The sequence below is a fragment of the Pyrgilauda ruficollis genome, unplaced genomic scaffold (assembly GCF_017590135.1).
Source record: "Pyrgilauda ruficollis isolate IOZ18807 unplaced genomic scaffold, ASM1759013v1 scaffold21, whole genome shotgun sequence".
Taxonomy (NCBI): Eukaryota; Metazoa; Chordata; class Aves; order Passeriformes; family Passeridae; genus Pyrgilauda; species Pyrgilauda ruficollis.
The window spans coordinates 8,829,864-8,857,657 of record NW_024520318.1 but is presented as its reverse complement, the minus strand read 5'-3'; the positions used below and the strand labels follow the sequence as shown (position 1 = coordinate 8,857,657).

Sequence of the window (27,794 nt, the reverse complement as noted above, 5' to 3'; positions counted from 1 at the left end):
GACTTTCCCGTCAGCAGAGGGGCTGTCTGCATTCATTCTGGAATTCTTTCCATTCTCCTCCTAGCCAGACTCTGGATGACATTAATATTATGTGTCTTGTCATAAGCTGTGCTTTTGGAGCCAGTGGCATATCAGACTGCATGTCTCAGGAATGTGGACTGCCCAGCTTGGACACTGGCTGTGAGGTATTTCCCCTCTCCTCTGCCCTGTCCCAGCCCCAGCCTGGCTCTGAGCACATTCACCCACCAAAAATTACCATGGGCTGGAGAAAACTCAGGTCTCAGGTCCCTGTTCTGGCCCCAGGTGGCTGGGCAGCTCCCTTGCTTGGGAGCATCCTAATGCATTCCCAGATGTAAGGCTTGCCAGCCCAGGTGGTCATCGCTCTCGTGAGACCTGGTAGTTGAGCACAGCACTGTGCGTTAGTGATCCATCCTTATCCCTTCCCTGTGGCTCTGCAGAGTGAGAGCCCTGGCCATCATAGCTGCCTCTGAGAGCTGAGATCTTGGTGAGCTGGTGGCTCCTTGGAAAGACAAACTGGAACTGACACAGATCTTTGGAAAGCAGGACTGGGATTCCCAACCACACAGCTTCTGGAAATGCAAGGATTGCAAACTCTTTCCCATTGTCTTTCCCACAAAGGTGAAGGGGTTGTGCATTCAGGGAGGGTTTTTAACATTGCTGTCACTTTGATGCTGACACCCAGCACGAGTGGGAGGTCAGTGTGGCAGTGCCAGGCAGCCCTGAGGACTGGAGACATTCCTAGAAGGGGACGTATATGAGACTGTGCCCACTCTGAGTGAGCAGCACTCCAGGGGCTTCTTTGTGGCTCATGAAAAAAGGGATGTCTTGCTCTAGGAAGGCCATTCCTGGATGGAGATCTTCCTCTGTGTGTGATGCTGCAAGTAAAATCCTCTGCCCTGGGCTCAAATATGTGGTAGTCCTAAGAAAATGGTAGAGAACAGTGGAGCTGAGACTGAGGGAGCCTGCTGAAGTTGTGCCTCCACATCCTGTGTGGCCCAGCACATGCGTGCAGGTCTAAGCTTTCATCCCTGGCCCACAGCAGCTGAAGACTCCATTTTGGCACAGAGGGGCACTTCAGCACCATGCCAGGAGTCTGAAGGTTGTCACCAATTAGCATGAAAAGGAGCAGACTGCAGTCATATTAACCTTTAATGAAGAGGCGCAGCCCGCAGTGACTGTGTCCTCTGCAACACCAACAGTTCAGTTCAGGATGCCTCCTTTGCCATTTGAATCAAGACAGGAGGGAGTATGGTAGGATGAGCCAGTGTTGACTTTATCCCTTCCAGATGAACCACAGATGAGGGTCAGAAGCTCCAGGCTGGGCAAGGGGCATTTTCCACCCACACAGCCGAGAGCCAAGAGGTCCCAAAAGGCTCTGTGGCTGCTTGTGCCATCCAGCACTGCGACGTCTGGCCTGACGCTGTGCTGCCAGATGTACTCAGCAATTTCATTTAACAGGGCTGCAAAGTGGTGTTGATAATTTCAAAGAAAGTCAGGCAAATGGCTGAGGTTTTTCTAGCAGTCTTAATCCCTGTGTGCAGACCAGTACATCAGGCTTTAAGCAATTAATTCCCAATCATGCCAAATGCCTTCAGGAGCCCAGCGTCAGCATTGAGAACTTAAAACAGTTTCCCACTGTACCACAGATAATTTGAATAAAGCAAAGAGAGCAGTCTTGTGGCATTTCCAGCCGCAAGGTGTGAGAGTGGTCCATAAGTGACATTTGTATTCAGAGAGCCCTCCCATGCATTTGTGTTGTAGGCATCTATTACTGGGAAGGCACCATAGCTAATATAAAGGGCATTCTTTATACCCCAGAAAGGGTGTTCATTATAGGGAAAAGCTATTCTAGCTTAGTAAGAAATGAATCTAAAACTGCCTCAGAGCTGCTATTCTCATCAAGTTTCAATGGTAGCAGTTTTAACCAAGAGTTAATTGAGCAATCTCAGAAAGTGGAGTAATTCTATTATTCAGCTATGTTTTGTACAAGGCTTCTGCTAGCTGTGAGAGGAGCACAAATGACTTTCATCAAGCCAGGAACCGCCAGCATTCTTGCCTTTTACTACTTTTTCTTTCAAAAAAAAAAAAAAAAAAGTAGGTCTTTTGGCAACAGACACTGGCAACAGGAGCTCCACACCAGCATTGCAAGGCTCATATGTAACACTGTAATCCATTTTTTTGGATAATAGGGGATTTGATTCTCATGGCTCTTCAGGCAGTAGTGCTGTTCCAGAGTGGATGGCTGAAGATGCTCCTGTTTGTTGGATAGGCAGTGTGTCACCAAGAAAACAGCACTCTGTTCTTGCATAATTTTGCATGGAAAAGAGCCCTTGCAAGTGCCGGCCCAGCTACTCACCAAAGAGCATAATTGTGTCATTGGCTGCACTCTCAGGAGATGTGGGATTAGGTAATGTTGGTTTTAGAAGAGCTTTTATAGAAACCTCTCAAGTTCCTCTGCTTCATGGAAGAGCTGTAATCAAAAATAAGCGAACAAGATTTAAGGAAGAAAAAGTCATACCACATCCAGCATCTTTGGACCTAACACCTTTGGAGAGGGTTTGTTGGTTGAGCCGTGGTGCTGTTTCTTTACTGTTTTCCTTCAGCTGATGCTGCTCCTGTTGGATGTGAACAGGACTATTTGCAGCTTTCTGTGGAAGGTGACTTTGTGGGTGAATGCAGCAGGATTTAGAGTCCCATTTGCACGGGGTGGCTGCAGATCTCCTGTTTGGTATGAGATTGTGCTGTGACAATAATCCCTTCCAAGCCAGCAGAGAGCAGGGGCTCCCAGCAGTGTACTGCCCTTAGCAAGGGGACATAAATCCATCTGTGTCTTTAGAGCTCTCAGACACACACAGACACATCAGGGCTGCCTTTCTCAGCACCAGCCTTCCATGACACTGTTTGGTTCAAGAGTGATGCTGTTGAAGCTACACTGTTCTAACCCTGCTTGGACCCAGCATGGAGCTGGACACCACTGAGGCAGGCACATAGATATGGGCTGAGAAACAAGAGGCCTTTGTCTGCAGGTTGAAGCACTAACCTGGGCTGATCTGGGATGGTAAATCTATCCATAGGTGGGAAGAAATTTGAATAGCAGAAGTCTTGTTTCTTTTGTAGGAGGGAGTGTGTGCTATAAGAGGGAGACAAGATGGAGAGGAGCAGATATTGTGATGGGTTAGGAGAAAGAAGTTTGGTAACCCTTGTAGAAGAGGTTGGTCACATTTGGCTCTAGTCTGAAGTGCTGGAAGAATGCTGGGGATTTGCTTGGTGGCAACTCACCCAGCCAGAGGGACCACCGTTGGAAGGAGGGCTCAGGCTCCAGCTCAGAACAGTTCAGCTCCGTCCTTTTGGGAGCAGGTTTCCACAATGAGCTACACGTGAAGAAAAGACCAGCTTTTCCAGCCCATCAAAAGCAAGGAATCCTGCCGTGGAAGAGCTGGGTGGTGTTTTGGGTTTATCTCTCACACCTCAGCTGTGATAACTCTTCCAACACCTGGATATACCATCAATTACATCTTGTAGGAGGTGATGGAGGTGTAGAAGGCATTACGGGGGAACAGCTGTGCTCATCTGTCCAGCCCCACCTCACTGCCCTTTGCTCTGAAGCCCCTGGGTCTGTTACCCTGCTGGAACAGCAGGTGTTTTAGTGTCCTTTTGCTTTAAGGAAGCTGCCTGCTTCCTTCCTGCACTTACTGGATTGCACACAAAGTACTCCTTGTCTCTCCCTTTCAGCAAACCCTTCTTAGCTAATGTCATTTGTCAAGTTAATCAGGGAGAGTGGGCACTTTGATGGCTGCTGTGCAGCCTAGCTCCATTGCCATGGAGACAAGCAGCCAAATAGGCATTTTACTTGCCCTGCCTCTCTTTGCAGATTTGCCATGAGAAACCATTATTTTATTTGCCATCAACCAAACAACTTGCTGAGGGCATCAGTATTTTTCAAAGGTTGCTATCTGGAGATTGGGAAGGGTCTACCTACATTTAATGGAGCAAATAGTAATGCTGATACTAAAGCAGGTCAAGGGTCTGAATGTGTAGCTCCTCTTTCCACATCCCATAGATGTTTGGCACTGGCAGGAGTTGTCTGAGAGGAATTACAGCCCAGCTTGAGTTTGGGGATGTAATTGAGATGTCATCAGTCCTCTTCAGCTGGGTGGTTTCATAGGTGACTGTTTCCCTATGGAAGCTATGATTATCAAATACTTTGAAAAGCACCAGTACTTGTGTTTGAGAGCATCTCAGGAGCTTGAAATCTCCCCAGAAGTTGGTGAGGTTTAGGCACTGGCATGCCTTGGTCACATTGGAAACTCAGGTGAGTGTGAGCCCATACACTCCAGCTGACCTCTTGCATAAGGCAAGCTGAGGATGAGTTTCATCCACATAACTCATAAGCAAAATCTGGATATTGAAAGAGCTGACAGGAGATGTACATATTACAGAGCTCAAAAGCCATCCCATCCCTCCCTTTCCTTGCCCTCACATGTGCACATGTTAAGTCATGCATGGAACAGGTTTGGAAATGCTCCCTCCTGCAGCGTGGTTAGCAGGACGGCTGGAATCTGCAGGCACCTATGAGAGGGACAGCCACCTGTTGACCCCTAGCTCTGTCTGTGGGATGGCAGAGGAAACCTCACATCAGCACAGAAAGGGCAAAAGTTCAGATCAGATTGTTTATGGGATTTTGTGGAGGCAGGAGCCAAGGATAGCTCAGCTAATCCAGAGGAAACTGTAGCGATGGCGTTAGAATGCATTTCACATGGGATTCATTCAGCGCGCACAGATGACTGTGTTCAGATGGACCAGTCTTTCTGTCTCCGTTTTTTTAGCCATTAAATATTTTTCTTTGTACTCCTGTCTGCCAGCTGCACTGAGCCAGACTCCAAGCTGGGCTGAAAGAAAAAAACCCACAGAAACCCCAAAACCTCTTGTCGTTTGACCTGCTGACAAGCTAGCAGGGCTTCAGCACAGCTCCCAGCAGCATCAGCAGCAGCCACTGGGCTGGGTCCATGCTCTGCCAGCCAACCTCTGCTCCCACCGGCCTCAGCATCCATTGCTTTTCTCCAAGCCACAGTGTAGTGCTTGCTTAGTTGAAGCCCTGGTGAGAACATGAGCTAAAAGTGCAACTGAAAGGCCGTGTGGGGAGGGCAGGAAGGCAGCAGCTTTGCTGTGCCCTCCAGCTCCTCAGCACTGGAAGCCTTGCTGGTTTCATGGGCAGTCCTAGCCCTGGCTCATCCTCCTGAGTCACCAACCTCCCATGCCATCTCAGTGTGACCTCCTCTTGGGATCAAGGTTTTCTTTTCAGGTGCAGTGAGGTCACTACATTGAGCTGTTTCATGCAGATCTTGTCTCCTGGCTGTGTCCTAAGCCCCAGACCCCATTGCTCTGCTGGAAGAGGTAGTGTGGCTTAACTCCAGGCACAGGTGCCAGCTCCTTCACTGTCCCCAGCCTGTTCCCTCTGACCCTGGCAAGCTCTCACATGCTCTGGATTACCCCAGCTGTGACTTATGCCTACTGGAAGCTGCTTTTCTTTCCCTGAACTCCTGATGTTTAGAACAAATCTGACTAAGAGTTATAGAGCAGCCCCACACTCTTCTTCCCTTTCAAGCTTGCAGGACTGCTGCAGCAGGGTGCATCTGGGGAGCAGATCTATGATCCCACAGTGATCCAGAGCTGGGAAGGACCCTCTGTCCCTGCAGGGGGTTTTGGCATCAGCCCCCAGGGCATTGCAGCCTTTCCAGGGCACTCTGGTTTGTTACCCCAAGCTTACACAAACCAACCCATCAGATCCTGGGCTTCTTTTCCCCCCAGATACGGGACAGTGCCCAACCTTATCTGTGTTACCTGATCCTTGAAAGCCTGAACTGCAGATGCCTCTCCCAGAGCCTGCCTCTGCCTTTGGGTGAGAGAGCAAGAGTAGCTTTTCAATTCTGAATATCATGGTCACATCCTGCACACCCTGTCATGGGTGCAAAGCTCCTGGCTGCTTCCCAGGATGGGATTTTGCAGAGGAGAGTGGGTAGTATGTACTGTTAGTTTTACTTCAAGAATAAAAGCATCCCTGGTAAGAGGGTGCTCAGGTATGAGCTTCCATTCAGTATCTACAACATCAGAGCAAGGATGTCTTCTGGAAATTGTAAAAGCTCAAGCCACAGAAGGATAAAACAAAATGCAGAACTTAATAATCAGGTGGAAATTGCATCCAGCCAAAAGTGTTGCTGTAGATGAGAGATTAAGGGTTTACACTCCAGTGCTCAACAGGAGCAGAAACACCAGGGTCTGCTGCAGCATTTGTTCATAGTGTTCATCTCTGGGACATGCAATGAGCATGTGTTGCCTGTGACAAAGAGGAGATTTTGTTCACAGGTGTTTATTGCTTTGTCCTTAAAAGTGGGCTTGCATCTCCTTCCACAGAGGCCGCAGTGCAAGGGAGATGCAGGGGGGACTCCATGGCCAACCTTTGCCCCAGTGTGCATCTGTGTAGCTGAGGCTAATGCTGGAAATGCCTCCCTCTTTGCTTGCACCAAAGCCCATGGGAAGGAGAGGTGCAACCTTTTGCAGTCTGCCCTGTTTTCCATGCCTCGTTGTGACGTGGCTCGGGCAGAAAGGGCTTCCCGGTGTGAGATGTGGTGACAGCCTCACACCTGTCCTCAGGCCACTGTTCCCCACGTGCCGCTCGGTAAGGGTGGTGTGTCCCCACTCTCAGGAGATGGGGATGGCCATGCTGTAACCCGCTGGCTGCCACTGGCTGTCCCACGGCCGGAGTGCCCAGTGTCCCCGGGCCATGCTGTCCCGGACCCCCCGGAGCCGGTGGCCATAGAGGGACCGAGGTTGCCATCTGCCGGTTCTGCTGCACAGGAGCAGCAAGAGCCTGGCTCAGCCCTCTTGGAAGTGGCCCCTCAGGAGTGTGTCCTGATCCTGCTCAGCATTGCCCACCTGCGACCCAGCCCTTGGCCTTTGGTAGCATGTCCCCGTGGGCAGATGTTCCAGGGGACAGGGCAGACAGCCCATTCCCATTTAGACAGTGCTGCTCCTGCCCTTCCCTGCCCTGCCCACACTGCCCCTGGGCTGGGATGTCCCTCCTGCCCTCCCTGTGGGGCCTGAAGTGTTGGCCTCTGGCACAAAACCCTCTGTGAGAATCCACAGGGCTCTTAATAAGGGCTAATATTTCTACTAATTAAAGACTAATATTTCTACTGCTGATGATCACTGTCAGGTGCTTATTTCTCCTCTGGGCTTGTCTTTATTTCCTTTCTCTTTCTAGTTCTTGGCAAGTACTCCCAGGCTGAGAATGTATGACTGCTGTAGGAGTACCCCAGGAGTGCAGCACCCTGCACATCTCACCTGGCCAGTCTCCCCAGCAGTGGCCAGGGCTGGGAACTGCAGGAACACTGGCTGCAGCCATGGTCCCCCAGCCAGTCCTGCAAAATCACTGCTTTGCCTCCAGGAGCAACAAGGCTGAGCTGGCACAATCAGCAATAGCTCACTCAGGCATTGCTGGGAGGATGAGGTTACTTCTGTAAATCTATTATCTTTTTTGGCGATTAGCACCAGTTAGGAGCCCTGGGAATACATGCAGGAAATAGCAGGAAGCCCAGTTAAGCACATCTCTTGCTTATCAAGCCCAGTTAAACAAGTCCCCTGTGGCACAGCCCTGCCACTGGTAGCACAGCCCATACACACGCTAAAGGTGGTCTCTAGTGCTGGGATTGCTTTCACTGTGGCAACCCCAGAGGTTTCCATTCAATGTATGTACATTCAGAGATGGAAAGTGAGGGGCTCACCCCAGCACTCTGGAGATTGTATGGAGGAGCCTGTGGAGTCCCTGCCTCTCGTGGATGCCGAAGGCAGCCCTGCTGGAGCAGCGCTGGTGGCTTGTCCTGCCAGGGGACAGTGCTGTGTTGTGCTGTGGGTGGCAGCCTGGCGTGGGGCAGGGCTCGGTGCCTGGGCCTGACCACACATGCTGAGCTCGGGATGGCGGAGCGAGCGAGACGCTGTTTGCTCTGGCCCAGGAAGACAGAGATGTGTGTTTGTTTTCCGTGCTATCTCTCGCATGGCGTTTGTTTTGCTTGTCAAGCATTTCAGGAGATAAAATGACCTAAAGGGAGATTATTTTATCCTAATTTAAGCTGTCAATTTATCACTGACTTCTGCTTGTCTGCGCCAGCAGGACAGCTTACTCTGAGTCCCTGGGGAAACCTCCGCTAGAGAGTGAGAATTTGGGGGGGATTTGCTGCAGTCTCACAGCTAATCTGTGCTTATGTCAGCAGCTACAAGCTGCTCCCCTGTCCCCCCGTGTCGTATTAGTTCCCATCACTGTGGACTGGCTTGGCTTCCCAGGGGCCTCCCCTGTCTAACGCGGGCCTGGGGTTGTTTTTCTCGTGCCTCAGGCTGGTGGAAGAGTTCATGCTGCTGGCAAACATGGCCGTGGCCCATCAGATCTACCGCTCCTTCCCCGAGCAGGCCTTCCTGCGCCGCCACCCCCCGCCCCAAACCAAGCTGCTGAAAGACCTCATGGACTTTTGCAACCAAGTCGGCCTCGAGATCGACTTCAGCAGCGCGGGGACCCTGCACGTGAGTGCGCTGGCCTGGCAGGGCCGTGGGGGCCAAGGGTGGGCAGCTACGTGATGGCGTGTTCATGACAGCCTGTGCTTCATTCCCTGGCCCTCTCTGCCCAAGCACAGCTGACAACTATGCCTTGCCACAACAGAACATCTCCCTCACTCGCTGTTGATCCCATTATTGCTGGGCAGGGGGGGCCCAGCCTGGCCTAGTCAGCCATGTTGTGCACAGAGATTAGAGCAGGGTGGGAAGGATCTTGGAAGTGACCCCTGCACTGCCCTCCCTGCAATGGGAAGGATGTTTCAGTGCAAGAGCACTCATTGAGACACCTGTATTTCCTTCTCTGGGCAGGAAATTTGCTCCATATCACAAGGAAAGGAGCTCTGCAAGGGGCTGTTTTTGTCTGGGCTGCTGCAGGTCTCAGGGAGGGCAGGGTGGGAAGTGGGGTGACTGGGAAGGACTAGAGAGCAGTGCTGGGAAAGGTCAGATGCAGCCAGCGCCAGTATCCAGCCACTCCTCTGCTGAGCATGTCCTGAGGCTGAACTCCAGCTGAACGGCACCGCGCAGCTTCCAGGATTTTCTTTACTCACCACAACTGGACTGTGGATAATCCTCCATTAATCCCATCCCCGCTGGCCTCCCGCACGCCCCTCCATCAGCTGGGACTGCTTTCCCTGCTTGCTGGCTGTGCCCAGCCTATATCAGCAGGTGCAAGGCTGCTCACTCAGCTCCTCTGCTGCACTTTGAACCCTCCAGCCCTTCCTCACTGCTACCCCCAGGCAGTGACCTCCCATATCCATGTCTCCCCAGAGTCCCATTAGTCCATGTGCTGAAGTTCTCAGGAGCTGGATGGGAGCCAGGCACGGGTCAGGGGAGGGTTTACAGCCTCTCTGTCACATTGGGAGCAGAGCCAGCAGTCCCCATGCCCTGGTGCTCCCTGCCACTGACCCCAGGAAGAGAGCCAGTGCTCAGGACTGTGTATGCAGTCCTACTGGGGACCACAATTTCATGTGCACCCTTTGGCTTACAAGGGGATTTTCAGGAAAAAGGAGAATTTGGCTTTGACAGGCTGCTAGCACCAGTTACTAGTGTTAGCACCAGTAAGGTCTGTCTGGGTCCCTTTACCACCCAACCATGCCAACACTGAGTGTTCTCTCTTTTCTCCTCCAGAAAAGCTTAAGTGAAACATTTGGTGCTGACAAATATTCCAGAGCAAGGAAAGAAGTGCTGACCTACATGTTCTCCAGGCCCATGCAGGTGAGAACAATGCTGTGCTGTCAGGCATGTCTGCTTGTAGCTTTCTGCTGTGGCTCTGTCTTCAATCCTCGCCCCTATTGCATTACCAATCTGGTTGTTGCACACAGAGGGAGTGAATGAATACTGAATGTGGTGTTCCAGGGCTGCCAGCAGCTTCCTCCAGTGCCTCCAGCCCTGTGCTGCTGGCAGTGGGAGTATCCCTTGAGCAGCAAAGCTTCACTGGATGGCAAGGTCAGGCTGAGTCTTTCCTCACTGCCCACAGTGTCCCTGTAATTACTGGTTGGGATATTTCACCCTTGAAGTTGCATGAGGGCTGTTAGCAGACTCACGAGGACCCAGCCCTGTGAACAGCTGGTGGTGGGCTCCATGGTTCATGTTTGTGCCATTTCTTCACATCATGATATCCCAACTGGTCCAAAGAAGGAATTAAGAGTAGGGGAGTGCAGCTGGCCATAAGCACAGTCTGGTACCTGCTCTTGGAAGAAGGAAAGTTCTGGAAACCCTTCATTCTCCCTCCAGCCCAGGTGGCTTTCTTTGACAGTCTCTGCAATGGAGGCTTGTGCTGCTCCCACCAGTTGTCATGTTTGGTGCATCTGTAGCTCAGGACAATTACTTGGGTGTTTATCACCATCATAAAAAGTTTTTGTGAGGCATCAGCTGCATTTGCAGCTGGGCACGGCACAACCTCTTCTGAGGAAGTCCTACCTCGTGGGGAGAGGGGGCACGTTCCTGAAATGATCTCTCTGCTGTGGCCTGCTTATCACTGCAGGAATGAATCATCTTCCCAACATCACTCATTTGACTGTCACTCTGGTAATTAGCTTATTTGCTTCATTTACTCATTAGCAGTTGCCTGAAGTCCTGCTGTGTTTCCGGGACTTAGTGCTTGTTTGCAACTGGGGTGGGGTATGAGGCCATTTAGTAAATCACCCTCTCGTGTGTGTCCAGCTCAGGAGGGCGGCTTTGTAAAGAGCAGGGAGTGTCCTCTGGAGCTGGATGTGTTGTCCCAGATCCCATATCCTGCTTTGGGTTACCCTGGTCCCTTCTGTCACATCCTCCTTTTCTGGTGGAAGGTGCATTGGTGACATGAGTTCCTTTGAGTCCCTCTCTGGCCCTGCTGTCTGTGGCACAAGGCTGGGCTTTGCCAGTAGCAGCACATGGAGCAAGCCTGGCTGCTGGGCAGGATGGATAAGGAAGGAGAAAATTCTGCAGTGGCACTAAGGGGGAGATGGGCTTTTGGGAACCCATGGACTTGCTGAGATCTTGCTGTTGTGGTGTCCTGAGATTGTGGTTGGAGAAGTGGTGGGAGTGCTTTCAGATACCACACAGTGGGTCTCATTAAGATTTATCCTTGTGAATATGTTAGATTTCATTACATGAAAGAGCTGTCAAGGTTTTGAAAATGAAGTCTTGTACAGATTAGATATCAGACAGAGAAAGAGGCACTTTCAAAGGAGATATTCCACAAGACATGATTTTGGCAGGAATTAGTCTCATTCCATCATCAGAAGACTAAGGTGCCTGTGTGTTCAGGTGTGCTGTGCAGTCCACCCATACGTGGCAAACCTGCTGCATGGCACACTCCCATTACAGGCAAAACACTTGAAAGGGGCAAACAGCTTCCAGGAGGAAAGAGCTTTCCCTGAGAGGAGTAATTTTTTGCTGTCTGCCACCATCATGAGAGCAGATGGAAGAACCAGCCCCATCCTGCTGGATGTCATGGTCCCTCATGGGGGAGAGGACAGATTTGAGTGTTGGCAGCTGCAGAGCACAGCCTCTGAGGGGCCCAGGCCGGTGGTGAGGGCTGGGCCATTGCTGTGACAGATGGTGCAGCGAGACCGTCTGGTCGGGGCACTGAGAAGTCACCTGTATCCCTGCACATGTCACAGCTCCCAGTGATAAAGCTGATGCTTCAGGGACAAGGCTGCAGCTAAATCAGCCTAAACAACCTGTCCACAGGTTTAACCCCTGGTCCTGCCAAGCCTGTGTCTTCCCTCTTCACTGCATGCTGGTGGTCAAGACATCAGCCTCTTGGAAGAGGAGGGAGATGGGAAGCAACTGGTAATGTGTGTGCCTGAGGGAATGCCTGGATTGGCATGCCAGGAGCCTTGTAACAGATGAAGGAGCAGCGACACACCATTTTTCAGGGGCTCAGTCACTCGGGGATTCAATCTGTCCATGAAAGCAAAGCTGCCCCTGCTTGGCTGGGGCTGATTTATTTCCAGGCTCCTTGTAGTTCTCCGGGGATTGCAGCAAACTCTGGGGATTTGAGACCTCTTGTGAGTCAAATCTGTTAATGAGAAAACATCTGCTTCATGCCAGGGTGATGTCACTGGGTTGTGCTGTCACGGTGGTGAGGATGGGTGTCAGATACACACTGGACTGGGCTCCCTGCAAGCTGCAGCCCTACCATGGCCTAAGGGAGTATTTTTGCTGGGATACTCAAGCTGCTGAAAATGTAAATGAGGGTCGTGGGCTGCCAAAAGGGTGTCCAAAATGGTGCTGGACCCCACAGTGGCCAGTATATTAATCAAGACAAAGTGCCCCAGACAACAGCAAGCAGCACAAGACCTTCAGCATCTTTTCTAACTTTAAACAAGGTGGGGTATAATTTAAAACACTGCTGGGCATAGGGCAGGGATAGGCCCTTCCCAGTGTCTTTCTCAAAGCAGGGATTTTGACTGGTGCTCTGCTTTTTGCCTGCCTTGCTTTGTAGGGACTTTCCTGCCTTCTGCCCAGAAGCCTGGCAGAAGTGCCTGGAAGCTCCCTGTGATTCTGTGCTGTCTGTCAGCACAAGGGCACTCCTCCCCCTCACTGCAGGCTCTGGAGCTCAGTGTGTCTCCCTGCCCAGCTTCATTCTGTGGGAGCTGAGCTAATTGAGTGGAGACCATACTTCGTGGAGTCCATCAGAAACAATTTAATTCTGGGTTGTGGAAATTGGCAGCCACCACAGCTCCTATCCCAGCTCTTGGGTCTCATAATAAGGCTGGGACTGATGCTGCTTTTTTTAACCTGCTCTATTTACTTGCCCGGATCAGTGCGTTGCTGCTCAGCAGGAGCTGGCTGCGCCACTGGCCTGGAGAGTGGAGGATACAGCTGCCCAAACCAAGGATCCCAGGACGGCTCTGTAATCAGAGCTGGCTACTCCTGTTTTTTTTAAATCACTTGCTCTTATTTTTAAATGGGTTCATTCAATCGCCACTGTGCTGTGACCCCGCCGCCACCCCCCTGACCTGCAGAGCCTCCCCTCCCCGCCTGGGCCCAGCCCCCAGTGTTTTCCCAGCCCCAAGAGCTGGTGTTTCACAGATGTAAAAATAAAAGCTGTAACCTGTGGGGTAACAGGGGTGACACAGGAGCAGTTCCTGCTGAAGAGGCTGCTGTTGCCCTGGTGTTGGTTTGGATGGGCGGTTCAGCCGCTCAGCTCCCCAGCTGTCATGGTGGGATGGAGCAGCAAGGATAACAGCAGGGCTGTCTCTCCTCCTTGGAAGCCACTCATACCTGCCCCCAGTGTTCTCCAGGCATGCACAGTAGGTGTATAAAACCTGCAGCCAGACCCAGAACCAAAGAGCATCTATCTGATGTAGGCACAGAACAAACTGGGCTCTCCCGTGGAAGATGAGAGGAAGGCAAATGAGCCCCAGGGCCTGAGCAGAAGCAGGGAGCTGCTTAGACCCATGGGTGATGTGAAAGTTGATGCAGTCCTTGGGGCCAGGCAGGGACAGCTGGCAGCCAGCAGCTCCCGACAGTGGCTTTGCCCCTTTTATTCTGTGCTCAGTTTCTGCAGTGCCTGTGCAGCCCAAACTGAGCAGCAGGTGAAGGACCACCAGCAGACAGGAGGTGTTCAGAAGAGCCATTGGCTGCTGTGTCTCGCAGAGCCAGACCCCTCCAGCCTCATGGGACCACCCTTGCTCACACCCTTCCCTGGTTTCTCCCCCTTTCAGATGGCTCTCTACTTCTGCACCGGCGTCCTGGATGACGAGACCCTCTTTCACCACTACGCCCTGAACGTGCCCTTCTACACTCACTTCACCTCCCCCATCCGCCGCTACGCCGACATCGTGGTGCACCGCCTGCTCTCCGCCTCGCTCGGTGGGTGCTGCTCACCTGCGTGGGCTGGGCCCCAGGGACAGGGGCCACGGCCTGGCTCTCTAGCAGGTGGGAGCATGGGCATGTTATTGTCACTTGTCCCCTTTGCAGGTGCCAGATCCCCCATCAAAATGGAGAAAGAGGCCATCCAGAAACAGGCAGATCACTGCAATGACCGGAAGATGGCTTCCAAGAGGGTGCAGGAGCTCAGTGCTGACCTCTTCTTCTCTGTCTTTGTCAGGGTAAGACCCAAGGCTATTTTCTCCCATGGCATCTCGGCATTTCCCTGTGAAGGCCCAGCCTACATGCATCTGGGCAGGGGGCTGTGTCTGCCCACTTGGCTTTAGGAAAGGTAAACAGTGAGAGGACACACTCAGCAACCACCACTGCTGGATTCCAGGACCTGGAGACCTGTTTCCCCTTGGGGATTGCTGAATGAGATCTGCTGTGTAGTGACAGCCCTGTCTCTTGACAGGAATGTGGTCCTCTGGAGTCAGAAGCCATGGTAATGGGTGTCCTGAGCAAGGCCTTTGATGTCCTGGTGCTGAAGTTTGGAGTCCAGAAGCGCATCTACTGCAATGTAAGTACCTCACCAGTGTGAGACAGTGCCAACGCTGCCTTTCCACAGCAGCCTGGCATCACTGCAGGCAGTGGCTGTCCTGGTGCCCTTTTGTGCCAGTCCTGCAACAGCAGAGCTGTGCCCAAGCTGGGCCAGCCAGAGGGGAGGGAACCTTCCTGGAGTTTGCCCTCCATCCCTCAGCCCAGGCAGGCACAAGGGACGGGAGGGTCTGGATCAGCCCAGTCTCTGGGGACCAGCTTCTCCCTGTGACATGCTGGGTACAAAGGAATAAAGCCAGATTCAGGGGAGCAGAGATAAGCGTAGATTTGAAGCGAGGACAGGGAGCGAGGCTGGTTTTCATTCTGTTTAATCAGATGGTTTATCTGGGGCTGTGACAGCAGCGCTGTGGGCCAGCACCTGCACTTGGTGACAGCATCCTCTCTTAATAACCTGGTTATATGTCTGGCAATGACATCTTTAAACAGGACATAGAGTGTGATATATGGGCTGGTGGTGTATGGCGGCAGCCCCTGATTTATGTGCAAGGCTCAGGCTCAGGGGCTGCTGCATCCCAGTTGTTGAAGAGCTGCAGAGGCAGCGTGCTGGGCAGAAGCAGCCTCAGCCTCAGCCCCGGGCCAGGTGGAGGAGAGCTGGGGGGGCATGTTCCCAACACTCTCCCTGCCTGCAGGCGCTGCCCTTGGTGGACTTCCGCTTCCAGAAGGCAGGGAAGAAGCCAGAGCTGACACTCCTGTGGGAACCAGAGGAGCTGGAGGAGGAATCTGTGCCCCAGGTAAGACCTCCACAGCATGGGACAGGCTCACAACACCATGGGGCTGGCATGGAGGCTGTGGGCAACATGTGGATCCTGTGATGCCTGCAGGGGCAGGTCTGGGAGGCAGGACTTGCCTCGCAGGGTGTCAGGTCCTGCTGTCTGTGTCCCTTTCCCAGTGAGCCCAGCTTCAACTTCAGCCTCCTCTGCTACCCAGTCCAGTCCCATCACTGCCCTCACAATCTGACTCCTCCACAGCCTTCAGTCTCTGCCCTGCCTGCTGTGTGCCCTGCCTCCCAATTCAGGTTTTTCCAGGAATTGAATTAACATGATGTTTACTTCCTCCTTCCAGATTATCAATTAAGATGTTAAGTAAGATCAGGCTTAAGGCAGCTCTTGTCTAGACCCTTCCCCCCCATCCTGGCACTCTTTGCCCCTGACATGGCTTTTTCTTGGGGTTTCCATTCCTGTGACAGGGTTGAGCCTCAATTAGGAGAAATTTTTGAAATCAGACTTCCTGAGATGCAGTCTCAAATGGCTTAACAGCATCTAGAAATCTCTCTCTTGTGTCCCTGTCATCTATTAACTTGGTAACTCAATCAAAGGGAGCAATCACATTTGTCTGGCTTGATTAAGTGGTGCTTCTTTGCCAGCTTTTGTCTGGCATGGCTGTAAAACCCCAGCTGTGTTGACTGCTGCAATCTCTGCCTGAAGGGTTGAATCCCAGCCTCTCCCTGCACCACTCCAGGGGCTCTGCACTTGAGCCCCAATTCCATCCAAGCGCAGCACATCCCATCCTTGTCCACTCAGGTTTCCTGACACAGAGTGGGCTGACCCTCCCAGCTGGGGTGATGCATGTGCTGGAGAGTCCTTCTCTTCCCAGGGTGGATGTTGTGATCAGAGCTGGATCTGGCTCTGCAAACATTTCTGCAGGCCTCCCTCCCTTTGAAGTTGAGCTTTCCTCTCTCAGCTTGGCTCAGAGAAGCCCTGTGGATGCAGCCTGGAGTGGCCTCAGTTCCCCCTTTCCTACAGGAGCAGGGATCACTTACACCCTAGCAGGGAACTGATGAAAAATGATGCCCCAGCATGAGCAGGGCCCATTTTGGTTAAGCAAACAGTTGGTAGAGGAAACTCCTCCACAAACCTTCCACACCTCCTAAGAAAACACTGGAGCTCTCTCATAGGATCAGGCTCTGAGCTATCCTCCAAGCCAGCACATCCCTGAGTTTATAAATCTGCAGCCCTGGGATGAGCCAGATTCCTGTGAGTCATGCTGAACTCTGGTAGATGTCACCTGGACACCCCATAGCACCAAGCACCCCAGCTGGCCCCAGCCCTTGGTCTCTAAAACTCTTCCTGGTTTAGCTGAGCCTGGCCAGGCAGTGGGAGCATGAGGGAAGGATGTTAGTGAGAAAGTGTGCTGGGGTCTGGGCTGTTTGGCCCTGCCACAGAGGGCAGATGTTTCCCCCATTTCTCTCTGATCTCCAGATGACCTACGTGGACATCACTCAGGGGTAGAGTAAGAAGTGGATCTAAGACTCAGAGGATTTGATGTCAAATTGTGCTGTTCCACAGTTCAGCAAAGGGATAAGGCAGGATTGCAAGGGAGGATCCTGATACTCCCCCTTTGACTATTCCATGTGTGGGGGCTTTCTCCTGAACACCACCCCTGCACTGCAGCTAGCTGGGGCGGGCAGGGGCTGATGCTCAGTAGCCCACAGCTCTCTGGCAGCCAGTTGTGATTGGATTTTCCTGCAGGTTGCTTCTCACTGGCCACTTTGGTACATTTAAGTCTCAATGAGATTTTCCTGTTCTGAATGATTAATCTGGAGCACTTTGTGCTGGATGAGCTGGGAAGGGTTGGACAAGGTTACGCTGGTAGCTCCGAGCCTGCTTCTCACGGGGCCAGCCCTGAGCACATGGCCCCAGTGAGCCCTGCTGCAGCACAGGGCTTGGGGACAGGCTCCAGCAAGGAAAGTCCCCAAATGCCTGTGCATGACCCCAGGACAGCCCTTCCCAATGTCCCAGCCAGCCTGTGCCTCAAGGACAGACCAGATCAATACTTCCCACTTCTAATCCATACAGTCCCAGGAAGAGCTGGGGTCAGAGGAGCAGGGAGATGGCAGCAGCAGCGCAGTTCCTGAGCAGGAGGGATTTATCTTCTGGGGTCTTCATTCCCTTGCATCTCTCTTATCTGTTGTGCTCCCTTCCTGGGTCTCCTCTCACTGTGGGAGCACAGGCAGGGTGTTCCCTCCTTGTGGGATGCTGATGAAATGCTCAGCATCATGTGGAAAACCTTTTCACCACAGCTCAGCCTTGGCTCTTGGCCAAGCTCCATTAAGGGATGACGTGGTTCTGCGGCTGGAGAGGGCAGGCACGGGTGGCCTTGAGGGGAGATTGGGACCCAAAGACAAAGGCACAAATGCCCACAATTCTTCCCAGACTGTGTGGACAGCAAGAGTGGGGCCTGATCAGGCTGGGGTAAGTGAGGATGTTTTGGGAGGCTCATTCATGTTGGTTTGGGTGCCCTGGTTGGTGTCAGAGTTCGTGGTGTTGCCCTTGAGGATGCTGCCTCCAGCCCTAGGAGCACCCTGGACCCCAGCAGAGCTATCTGAATCCACCCTGCCCTATTCCTTGGTTCCTCATGGGTGCACTGATGGAGGCAGCAAAAGCCAACACAGCTTTAAGCAAATCTTGGTGTGATTCCAAGCTGCCTGAAAACCCTCTTTTCTGTCTTTCTCTCCCCTGATGAAGGTGATCACCATTTTCACGCTGGTGGAGGTGGTGCTGACGGCAGATGGTGGCCCCCTCAAATACAGTGCCCTGCTGAAGAGGCCAAGCTTGGACAAGTGAGAGCCCTGGCTGTGTGTGCTCCCCACTGCTGATGCTCCCTCATCTCCCAGGCCCTGCTCCAGCACCTGCTGGAGACAGAAGGGACCCACAAGGACTTCGGGGTTTTGAGTTTTAAAACCATTGTGGTTTTATTTCTGGTTTGGATTTTAACTCCGCCTGGGAGCAGGGCTCAGGGCTTGAGCCTGCCCCAGGCAGAACATTTCTACTCTTGGGTATTTTTAGCATGATGCTTTCTTAATGTTTTTTTAAGGCAGTGGTGTCTATCTGCAGCTTCAGTGCCCGTGGTGAGGGCTGAGAGAGGGGATATGTGTCCCCAGGAGCAGAGAGGGGCTGGCTCCACCATCCCAAGTGGGATGTGGATGTAGTGGGATGCAGCCATGGGGCCATGCAGGAGGGTTTCTTGCAGGGTTGTGTGTCATGTAATAAAAGTCGGTCAGCAGCTGTGGAGCTCGTGCAGGTTTTATTTTGTGCCCTCCATGTTCCCCCAGCTGGGGGATCCCAGCAGTAATTCACCTCTGGGGAGCCTCCTGCCTTCCCCTTCCTGCCACTTCCCAGGCATTATGGAATTTGGCCTCACTGCCTGTCCCAGCCTCACATATGTTTGGCCAAGAGATGGGAGATGAGGGCAGGTGTTCCCAGCTCCTGATCCTGCAGGTATTCCCTCAGTGCCTCTGACTTCACCAGAAGTCCCTGCTCCAGTCCCTCACACCTTGGCCTCCAGCCTAACCTTGCTCAGGGACCCTATGGCACCATGTCCTTGCATCCAGCGCCTCATTGACCAACTGACCTCTGCCATCTCCCGCCACCTCTGCCTGCTCTCTGTCCCCATGTCCCCCACCCACACTGTGAGCATGTGTTGGGGGCTGCTCTGGCAGCCTCCACATCATCACAGGCAGTGGCTGGTGAAGGGATTGACATCTGGCAAGAAGGAATGGATCCATTGTGCCAGGCAAGGGAGGGAGCCCTGCGTCACTCTGCCCCATCAGTGGTGATAGCCATGGCCAGCAGCAGCACATCAGCCATCTGCAGGAGCCAGGAGCTGGCCAAACCTCGACTGCCTGGGTCAGGATGGGCGATCAGGGCTGGACACAGCACATTTCCTGGGAGATGGTGAAGCCATCAATGACAGCTGTAGTTCCCAGGACTTGTGCTCATGCAGCGTCCTTCCAAATGGCCTGGTGCAATCACGGGTGGATGTCACCTGATGCGGGTGACAGGGGGCTGTTCCCTGCCCACAGCAGGTACCCTGCTGTGCAGAGTGCTGGCATGGGCTGCCCCAGGGCATGCAGTGTGTCAGGCACCAGCTGTCCCACGAGCTGATAGGCAGTGTGTGACTGCTGGGAGGGGGGACCAGAGGACACTGACACCAAAGCCAATATGTCCACTCCCTACTCCTCAGCCAGTGTCCCCCTCCTAGGGTTTGTCTCAGGAGAAACCAGGCAAATCCAGCCTGGCCCAGCTCAGCCTGTCTGCAAAAACAGCCCTTTGCCCTGCACTCTCCCTCCCACTCCCCAGGGTCCCACCAGCAGCCACCCCCATGGGAGCTGGGCCCCAGAGGTGCCCTGGTCCTCAGGGACAGGCTGGAGGTCTTTGCTGGTGGGGGGCAGGGATGGCCCCAGGGTGGGGCAAGGGCATTGGGAGGGCCCTGAGAGGGCTGGGAGATAGTCCATGAATGTTATCAGCCCATCGTCTCACGGGACAGGGAAGAGCCATAAAGGGCTGTCCCCTCACCCTGGACGAAGGCAGCATTCCAGGAGGGAGCCGGGGTGGGCAGCATGGGGCAGCTGCTTTTCTCTGGAACCTGCCTTCTCCTCTGCTTCCTCGCCCAGCTCGCCACTGCAGCCTCTGGTGACAGGGAGCATGCTGGACAATGGGGTAAGAACCTCTGGTGGGGGATGCTGGGGCTGGTGTCACTTCCTTGGGGATCTCCAGGGACCATGTCACCTCCCCTTGGGATGCCAGCAAGCGGGAACCCTCACAGCCACCTCAGGGTGCTCTGAGACCACAACCTCTGAATGGGTTGGTCTCACTTCCCCCCAGAGCAGGCCCTGCCCCCACCCCATCCTTGCTGCTCCCAACCCCCATCCCTGACTTTGGATAAAGTGGCCCAACAGCTACAGCTAGCCATGGTTACCCAGCCATTGCACACTCTCTGTGGCTGATCCTCAGGCTCCTCATCCACTCTGCCAAGAGGCACAAGGATTTCCCTGCCAAGCTGTGCCTTAGTTTCCCTTCTGCAGGTAGTTTCTGAGCAATGCTGGTCTGCAAAAGACCATGCTGATCTCCTGGGATGGGGCTTATAGCAGCTACATTCACCTCGGGTAGAGATGGGCATGCTGGACCCCTGGGGGTGCACCTGGAGGCTCCCAGCTTTGCTCTCACCTCCAGATGCTGAGAAGACCCCGGGCTACTGGAATAAAGGTGCCAGGAAGAGGCTGGAATTGGCCCTGGCCTTGCAGCCTGCAGCACAGCGGGCCAAAAACATCATCCTCTTCATGGGTGACGGTGAGTGCCCTGGTCACTGCCAGGCCCTGCAGCTCCCCAACAGCCAGGGGATGTGGCTGAGGAGAAGAAGGGGCTGGGGCAAGCCCTCAGCTAGTGCCAGGGCAGGGCAGGGCTGTCCCTGGTCCTGCCCCCCAGTGACTTGAACATGGCCACAGGCATGGGGCTGTCCACCATGTCAGCAGCTCGGATCTACAAGGGGCAGCTGGCTGGTGGCTCAGGCGAGGAGAGCGTCTTGGCCATGGAGACCTTTCCCCACATGGCCCTGGCCAAGGTGAGTGGGGCAGGGCTGGGGGGGACACTCCTGCTGCCCCTGCTTGAGACCCCACTGCACCCATCTTGCTTCCAGACCTACACCATCGACCGGCAGGTGCCCGACAGCGCTGGCACGGGCACTGCCTACCTCTGTGGGGTGAAGGCCAACGCCAAGACTCTGGGACTGAGCGGGGCAGCCGTCTATGGAAAATGCCACACCACCTTTGGCAATGAGGTGGACTCTGTCCTGCACCGGGCCAGGCTGGCAGGTACGGGGCAGCAGAAAACCCTGTCGGAAAGCCGGGCATGGCCATCCAGTGCTGTGCAGCGCTGGATGGACTCCATGTAAACCCTTGCTCGCGCTGCAGGCAAGTCTGTGGGCATCGTGACGACCACGCGGGTGCAGCACGCGTCCCCGGGGGCAGCCTACGCGCACTCGGCCAGCCGGGGCTGGTACGCTGACGCCAACATGCCCAAGGAGGCCCTGCGGGACGGCTGCAAGGACATCGCCTACCAGCTGGTGCACAACACTGACATCAACGTGAGCTGGGGAGCGGGAGCGGGAGGGAGGGGGCACAGGAGCACTGGGAGGGTCTGCTGAGCTCCCCGGCAGGTGATCCTGGGCGGCGGGAGGATGTACATGACCCCCAAGCAGACTCCGGACCCCGAGTATCCAGAGGACCCGGATCAAAATGGCACCAGGAAGGACGGCCGGGACTTGATTGCTGAGTGGCTGAGTGCCAAGCAGGTAGTGTGTGGGGGAAGAGAAAATGGAACCCCGGGCACAGGGTGTGTGTCATTGGCACTGGTTGTGCTCTCGCTGGCAGGGTGCCCGCTATGTCTGGGACAAGAAGGGCCTGGATGCGGTCAGAGATGACTCCGTGAGCCACCTTATGGGTAGGAGCATCACTGCCTGCACCAATGGCAATGCTTTCTCCTCCCCTTTCTGGAGGTGTTGTCAGGGCACAAAGCAGCCCCGGCATGGACCCCTTCACCCTCCTCCCCCAGGTCTTTTCGAGCCCAAGGACATGAAGTACGAGCTGAACCGCAACACATCCACAGACCCCTCCATCGTGGAGATGACGGAAAAGGCCATCCGCATCCTGCGCAGGAACCCCAATGGCTTCTTCCTCTTTGTGGAAGATGAGTAGCTCCAGGCGGGCAGTGTGGCCGGGGCTGAGGTGGGATGTAGGTCCTGGGAGCATGTAGCCATCCAAGGGGACCAGGGAGAGGGTGACAGCCACATTCCCCGTGCAGGTGGCAGAATCGACCACGGCCACCACAGCGGCCGGGCCAAGCAGGCGCTGATGGAGGCCGTGATGCTGGACCGGGCGGTGGCACGGGCAGGAGAGCTCACCTCCCCTGCTGACACCCTGACCGTGGTGACGGCTGATCACTCCCATGTCTTCACTTTTGGGGGCAGCACACCACGTGGCAACTCCATCTTTGGTGGGTCCTGGAGAGGGGCCATGAGCATCCCTCTTTCCACCTCACCCTGTTGCTTCCACGGGAGGCTGAGGTTGCCCAGGGAGGGAGCTGGGGAGGGGTACCGAGCTGGGACAGGGGGTGACAATGTCTTTCCCTGTGCCAGGGCTGGCCCCCAAGAAAGCCAAGGACAAGCGAGCCTACACCAGTATCCTCTATGGCAATGGTCCTGGCTACAGCATCCGTGATGGGGCCCGGCCAGCTGCCAGCCTCCCTGTTGCAGGTACTGGTCTGCTGGGGATGTGGCAGAGCCATGCGGTGGCTGGGGACAGATTACCAATGAGTCTGCAGGGATTGGTGGGAGACACAGGGTGGCTGGGGGCAGCATCCCACAGCCTGAGACTAACAGCGGCACCAGGACCCTGTGTGACATCACACAGCGTCCCGGTGCCGCTGTAAGGCTCAGCAGTCGACACCCTCAGCCCCCTCATACACCCTGTTCCCTCACACCCATTGCACACCCACCCTCAGTCGCACCCCCCGACACCCCACTGCAGAAATCACGCTGAAGCAGGAGTGATGGGAGCTGTCCCCCCAGCCCTGTGCCATGTCAGTGAGCCAGGCCCCAGCCTCATTTCTCCTCTCCTCCTGCAGAGGACAAGGACTACAGACAGCAGGCAGCTGTGCCCCTGGAGACAGAGACTCACAGTGGGGAAGACGTGGTGGTGCTGGCCCAGGGCCCCATGGCCCAGCTCTTCCACGGGGTGCAGGAGCAGCACTACATCGCCCACGCCATGGCCTACGCTGCCTGCCTCGAGCCCTACGCCGCAGAGCCTGGGTGCAGGGCAGCCCGCAGGGCCTCCCATGGCACACGGTGCTGCCCACAGGCCCTGCTCGTCCTCCTGGCCCTCTGCATGGCTGCCCTCACTGTGAGGGGCTGACAGGCTCTGGCTGAGTCCCGCTGTGGGCAGGACCAAGGCATGCAATAAACACAGCTTGTTTGTCTCTATCCGCCCTGCAAAGGTTCACAGTGGCTGTCACCTCCTGAGGTGCCCTGTGCCTGCCTCCCCAGCTGGCTGTGCCTCCTGGTTCTCCCTGGGACCCGCACTGCAGGCACTGGGCTGCAGGAGATGAGGAAATGCGGGTGAGGGGAGGCAATGTCCTCCCCAGCTTTGCCTGGTTGGAGCACAGTACACAAGGGTTGGTCCATTCCTATCAAGGGCTGAGATAGGAGCAGAGTTTTAGTCCACATCCATGGATTTATTGCTCATGAAAGGCTGGGAAGAGAGCAAGGTGCTCGGTGCACGGGTGACCCCGGGTGCTCCCCATACCCACCATTATCCAATGCTCAGAGCTCCCATGCCAGCCTGGGACAGGGCATTGCCCTGCCTGGCTCCACGGCACCATGGCCAAGGCAGGAGCTGCTGCCAGGACTGCACTTCCTCTTGTTCCTGCATCTGTCTGTGCCCCAAGCCCATCTGTGCCCAGCAGGCACAGGGCGTTGTGCCAAAGAGGTGACACCAGCCCAGGCCGCGGCCTTTGCTCTCAGCAGAGATGTGGTGACACACACCTCCACACACCCTGCTAGGGCTGATCCCTGTCCAAAGTCCCTCCCACATCTGCTGGATTTACAGACACTGCCAGCAGCGTTGGCCTGTCAGACCTCAGCATGCAGCTCCTGGCATCCCTCACCCTCTGCCTCTGCGCAGGGCTCAGCACCGCTGTCATTCCAGGTGGGGACAGGGACGGGGCTGGGTGCCTGGCTGGCTGCGGTGGGTGCCCAGGGAAGCAGGGTGTCAGCCTGCCTGGCCACGAGGGCTGGGGAGGGGAGCTGGGGCTGCCCAGCTGAACAACAATTAACAGGGCTTAGTTACCTCCGCCCTTCTCTGGCTTTTGAACCAGTATTCCCCCAGGTTCTTGCTTGCTTCTGAGCTGGGGGCTGGTCTGGGAGAAGCGCCTGTATCCTCTGTCACCGCTCCCTGCCATGGATCTGGCTCTATCCCACTCACCAGATAACTCCCCATCATGTCTGGTTTTGCTATCCCCCCTTGTTCCCTGCCCCAGGGCCCTGGGGCCAGGCAGCCAGTGCGAGTCTGCATGGTCTCTCCCCAGCCCCAATTGCTCCCAAACCACCTGGTCCATGTGAGAGGAGGTTCCAGCATGGGAGTGTGCAGGGAACAAGTACCCCTGGGGTCTGGGTACCCCTCAGGGCTGCCCCAGGGATGCAGGCACTGGTGATCTGGGACTGATGGTGTTTGCACTGTCCCAGCGGAGGAGGAGAATCCATCCTTCTGGTACAAGCAAGCAGCTGCAGCCATCGATGCCTCCTTCAAAATCCAGCCCAGGATAAATGAAGCCAAAAACCTCATCATTTTCCTTGGGGACGGTGAGTCCAGCTGGCACCCAGCAAGCAGGCTGACAAGGCCAGTACACTGCTGAGTGGGATGTGTGCAGGGTACCTGGTCCAGAGGGTGACCAGGACCCTCTCTCTGTCCAGGATTCGGGGTCCCCACCATCACAGCCACCCGCATCCTCAAGGCACAGCAGAAGGGGAAGCTCGGGCCTGAGACCCCCCTTGCCCTGGATGCTTTCCCCTACATGGCTCTGTCTAAGGTAAATTCCAGCCTGCTGGAATGGGGCCATGGTGATCCTGGGCATGGGGCCATGGTTATACTATATCTGCAGCCCTGGCAGCCCAGGGCAGCACACATGTTGTGCATGGGTCGCTCCCCATCCCACATGTGTTCATGGGTGAATGATTGAGCGTGGTAGGTGCTGCTGGGGGCACACCCCACTGGGGACCCCTGCCCTGAGTCCTTCTATCCCTGGCAGACCTACAATGTGGACAGACATGTCCCTGACAGCGCGGGGACAGGCACAGCCTATCTCTGTGGCGTGAAGGGTGGTACCTGGTCCAGAGGGTGACCAGGATCCTCTCTCTGCCCAGGTTTTGGGATCCCCACCATCACAGCCACCCGCATCCTCAAGGCACAGCAGAAGGGGAAGCTCGGGCCTGAGACCCCTCTTGCCCTGGATGCTTTTCCTTATGTGGCTCTGTCTAAGGTAAATTCCGTAGCCTGCTGGAATGGGGCCATGGTGATCCTGGGCATGGGGCAATGGTTTTCTCAGGCACAGGGCTTCTGGCAGCCCAGGGCTGCACACATGTTGTGCATGGGTCACTCCCCATCCCACATGTGTTCATGGGAGAGTGAAGGAGCATGGCACGGGAAGCTAGGGGCACACCCCACTGGGGACCCCTGCCCTGAGTCCTTCTATCCCTGGCAGACCTACAATGTGGACAGGCAAGTCCCTGACAGTGCAGGGACAGCCACAGCCTATCTCTGTGGCGTGAAGGGCAACTACAAGACCATAGGGGTGAGCGCGGCCGCCCGCCACTCAGAGTGCAGCACCACGGCCGGCAACGAGGTGATCTCAGTGATGAAGCGAGCCCGCAAAGCTGGTAACGGGGGATGCAGGGCGGGGGGCACTCTGTGGGGACAAGGGGTGCCACACTGGGACTTCACCCCCATGAGCATCCCATAGCTTGGTGGCGGGGACGCTGCGTTGCCCTTGGTGGGGCCTGATGAGCAGGGTTTGGCAGGGAAGGCAGTGGGCGTCGTGACCACGACGCGGGTGCAGCACGCGTCGCCCGCGGGAACCTATGCCCATGTGGTGAACCGGGACTGGTACGCGGACTCCAGCATGCCCCAGGAGGCGCGGCTGCAGGGCTGCAAGGACATCGCCTGGCAGCTGGTCCACAACGTCGACATCAACGTGAGCGCCGCGCTCGGGAGGAGGAGAGCAGGGACAGACCCCTCTCAGGGCACCCCCACTAACTCTTCGTCCGCCCCATCCCCTCCAGGTGATCCTGGGTGGTGGTCGGAAATACATGACCCCCGTGGGGACGCCGGACCCTGAGTACCCTGCCAACAGCAGGCAGAATGGGATACGTGAGGATGGGATAAACCTCATCGACAAGTGGCTGGAGGCACGGCCGGTGTGTGACGCATCAGGGATGCACCTCTGCCCACTGCCCCTGGCACAGGGGCAGACACCCACTAACCCCCTGGGGGATTTGCCCACAGGGTGCCCGCTATGTCTGGAACAGGACAGAGATGCTGGCTGCTGCCGCCGACCCCAATGTGAATTATTTGATGGGTAACAAATGACCCCTGTGCCAGGACCCAACAGGCGCTGGGACACTCAGCCACTCATGTTGTCCCCAACACATTCCCTCTCAGGTCTCTTTGAACCTGTGGACACGAAGTACAACCTGGTGCGTAACACCACCCTGGACCCGTCACTCACTGAGATGACAGAGGCGGCCATCACCATCCTGAGCAGGAACCCCAAAGGCTTCTACCTCTTTGTGGAAGATAAGTTGGGGCTCATGCCCCTGAGGCCAGTGACAGGGGGCTGTAGGGTGGGGGTAGGAGGTGTGTGTGCTGCTGTTGGCCCCGAGCCCACCGTGGGTGCCCATCTGCAGGTGGCAGAATTGACCATGGCCACCACGATGGCGCAGCCCATAAGGCTCTGACTGAGGCGGTGGAGTTTGACACGGCCATCGAGCGGGCTGGCACCATGACAGACGAGGCTGAGACCCTCACCGTCATCACCGCTGACCACTCACACGTCTTCTCCTTCGGGGGCTACACCCTGCGTGGCTCCTCCATCTTCGGTGGGGCTCTGCCCTGTCCTGGGTACTGCCAGCCCTGTGGCACCCTGACTGTGGCCAGAGGGTTGATACGGATGTTCCTTGGCTGATCCTCCTCATCCTCTTCCATTGCCCCTTCCCCAGCTCTGGGCCAAAAGAAAACCACTGACGGGAAGAACTACACTTCAATCCTCTACGGGAATGGGCCAGGATATCCACATGGTGAACGGCCCAACGTGGACCCAGAAACAGCCAGTGAGGACACAGAGACCATGGCTTGGGTGGTGGGGTGGGGCTGGGGGGTGTCATTGCCTCCCTTCACCTCCTTCTTTCCCCTACAATACAGTGCAGTTTGATTACCAGCCACAGGCAGCTGTGCCACTGGAGTCGGAGACCCATGGCGGTGAAGACGTGGCCATCCTGGCCAAGGGCCCCATGGCCCACCTCTTCCACGGGGTGCAGGAGCAGACCTATGTAGCCCATGCCATGGCCTACGCCGCCTGCATCGAGCCCTACACCGACTGCCGCCAGCGGAACTCTGGCCCTGGCACCCGCGCCACCCCCCTGGCCCTGCTCCTGCCTGCCCTCCTCCTGCCCCTCTTCCGCTGATCCCCTGTCCCTAGGGCACCCCACGGGACAGACTCACGTTCCCTCCCTCCCTCCCCACCGTGTGGCACCTGCAGGCAGCTTTCTGAAGCATCTGGATGGGCTGCTGCATCCAGACCAGCATCCCTGGTCTGGATGCAGCAGCCCTGGGAACACCGAATCCATGGCAGTGGGGGGCAGTGGGGGGTTAAATAAACACACAGTGTGACACTGCTGGGACAGGCGTGCTCGTGGAGTGGGGGTGCCTG

The 27,794-nt window shown here is 55.5% G+C and overlaps 3 protein-coding genes across 5 annotated transcripts in view; all 3 read left to right on the top strand.

Moving 5' to 3' along the window:
- The window catches only part of DIS3L2 (DIS3 like 3'-5' exoribonuclease 2), a 181,360-nt gene extending 162,811 nt beyond the window's left edge, over positions 1 to 18,549 (top strand). For both annotated transcript variants that reach the window (XM_041467906.1, XM_041467905.1), the window contains exons 16-22: positions 8,409 to 8,592; positions 9,751 to 9,837; positions 13,779 to 13,926; positions 14,035 to 14,165; positions 14,399 to 14,503; positions 15,171 to 15,272; positions 18,006 to 18,549. In XM_041467906.1, coding sequence (XP_041323840.1) covers positions 8,409 to 8,592; positions 9,751 to 9,837; positions 13,779 to 13,926; positions 14,035 to 14,165; positions 14,399 to 14,503; positions 15,171 to 15,272; positions 18,006 to 18,104 — 856 coding nt within the window. In that variant the 3' untranslated portion in view covers positions 18,105 to 18,549. The remainder of the gene's footprint in view (positions 1 to 8,408; positions 8,593 to 9,750; positions 9,838 to 13,778; positions 13,927 to 14,034; positions 14,166 to 14,398; positions 14,504 to 15,170; positions 15,273 to 18,005) is intronic.
- A 778-nt stretch (positions 18,550 to 19,327) lies between these two features.
- Positions 19,328 to 23,271, top strand: LOC121353709 (intestinal-type alkaline phosphatase-like). 2 transcript variants are annotated; one of them, XM_041467791.1, is made up of 11 exons: positions 19,328 to 19,979; positions 20,493 to 20,609; positions 20,765 to 20,880; positions 20,956 to 21,130; positions 21,230 to 21,402; positions 21,475 to 21,609; positions 21,689 to 21,758; positions 21,870 to 22,004; positions 22,119 to 22,310; positions 22,453 to 22,569; positions 22,941 to 23,271. In XM_041467791.1, the coding sequence occupies exons 1-11, from the start codon at positions 19,880 to 19,882 to the stop codon at positions 23,225 to 23,227; spliced, it is 1,617 nt and encodes a 538-aa protein (XP_041323725.1). In that variant the 5' UTR covers positions 19,328 to 19,879; the 3' UTR covers positions 23,228 to 23,271. The 2 variants fall into 2 exon arrangements, with proteins under 2 accessions (XP_041323725.1, XP_041323724.1); XM_041467790.1 differs by having other exon boundaries at positions 20,765 to 21,130.
- Positions 23,272 to 23,955: 684 nt separating this feature from the next.
- Positions 23,956 to 27,573, top strand: ALPI (alkaline phosphatase, intestinal). Its single transcript, XM_041467755.1, has 11 exons — positions 23,956 to 24,019; positions 24,556 to 24,672; positions 25,234 to 25,349; positions 25,572 to 25,746; positions 25,888 to 26,060; positions 26,149 to 26,283; positions 26,372 to 26,444; positions 26,528 to 26,660; positions 26,771 to 26,964; positions 27,085 to 27,195; positions 27,287 to 27,573. The coding sequence occupies exons 1-11, from the start codon at positions 23,956 to 23,958 to the stop codon at positions 27,547 to 27,549; spliced, it is 1,554 nt and encodes a 517-aa protein (XP_041323689.1). The 3' UTR covers positions 27,550 to 27,573.
- Positions 27,574 to 27,794: the final 221 nt, after the last annotated feature.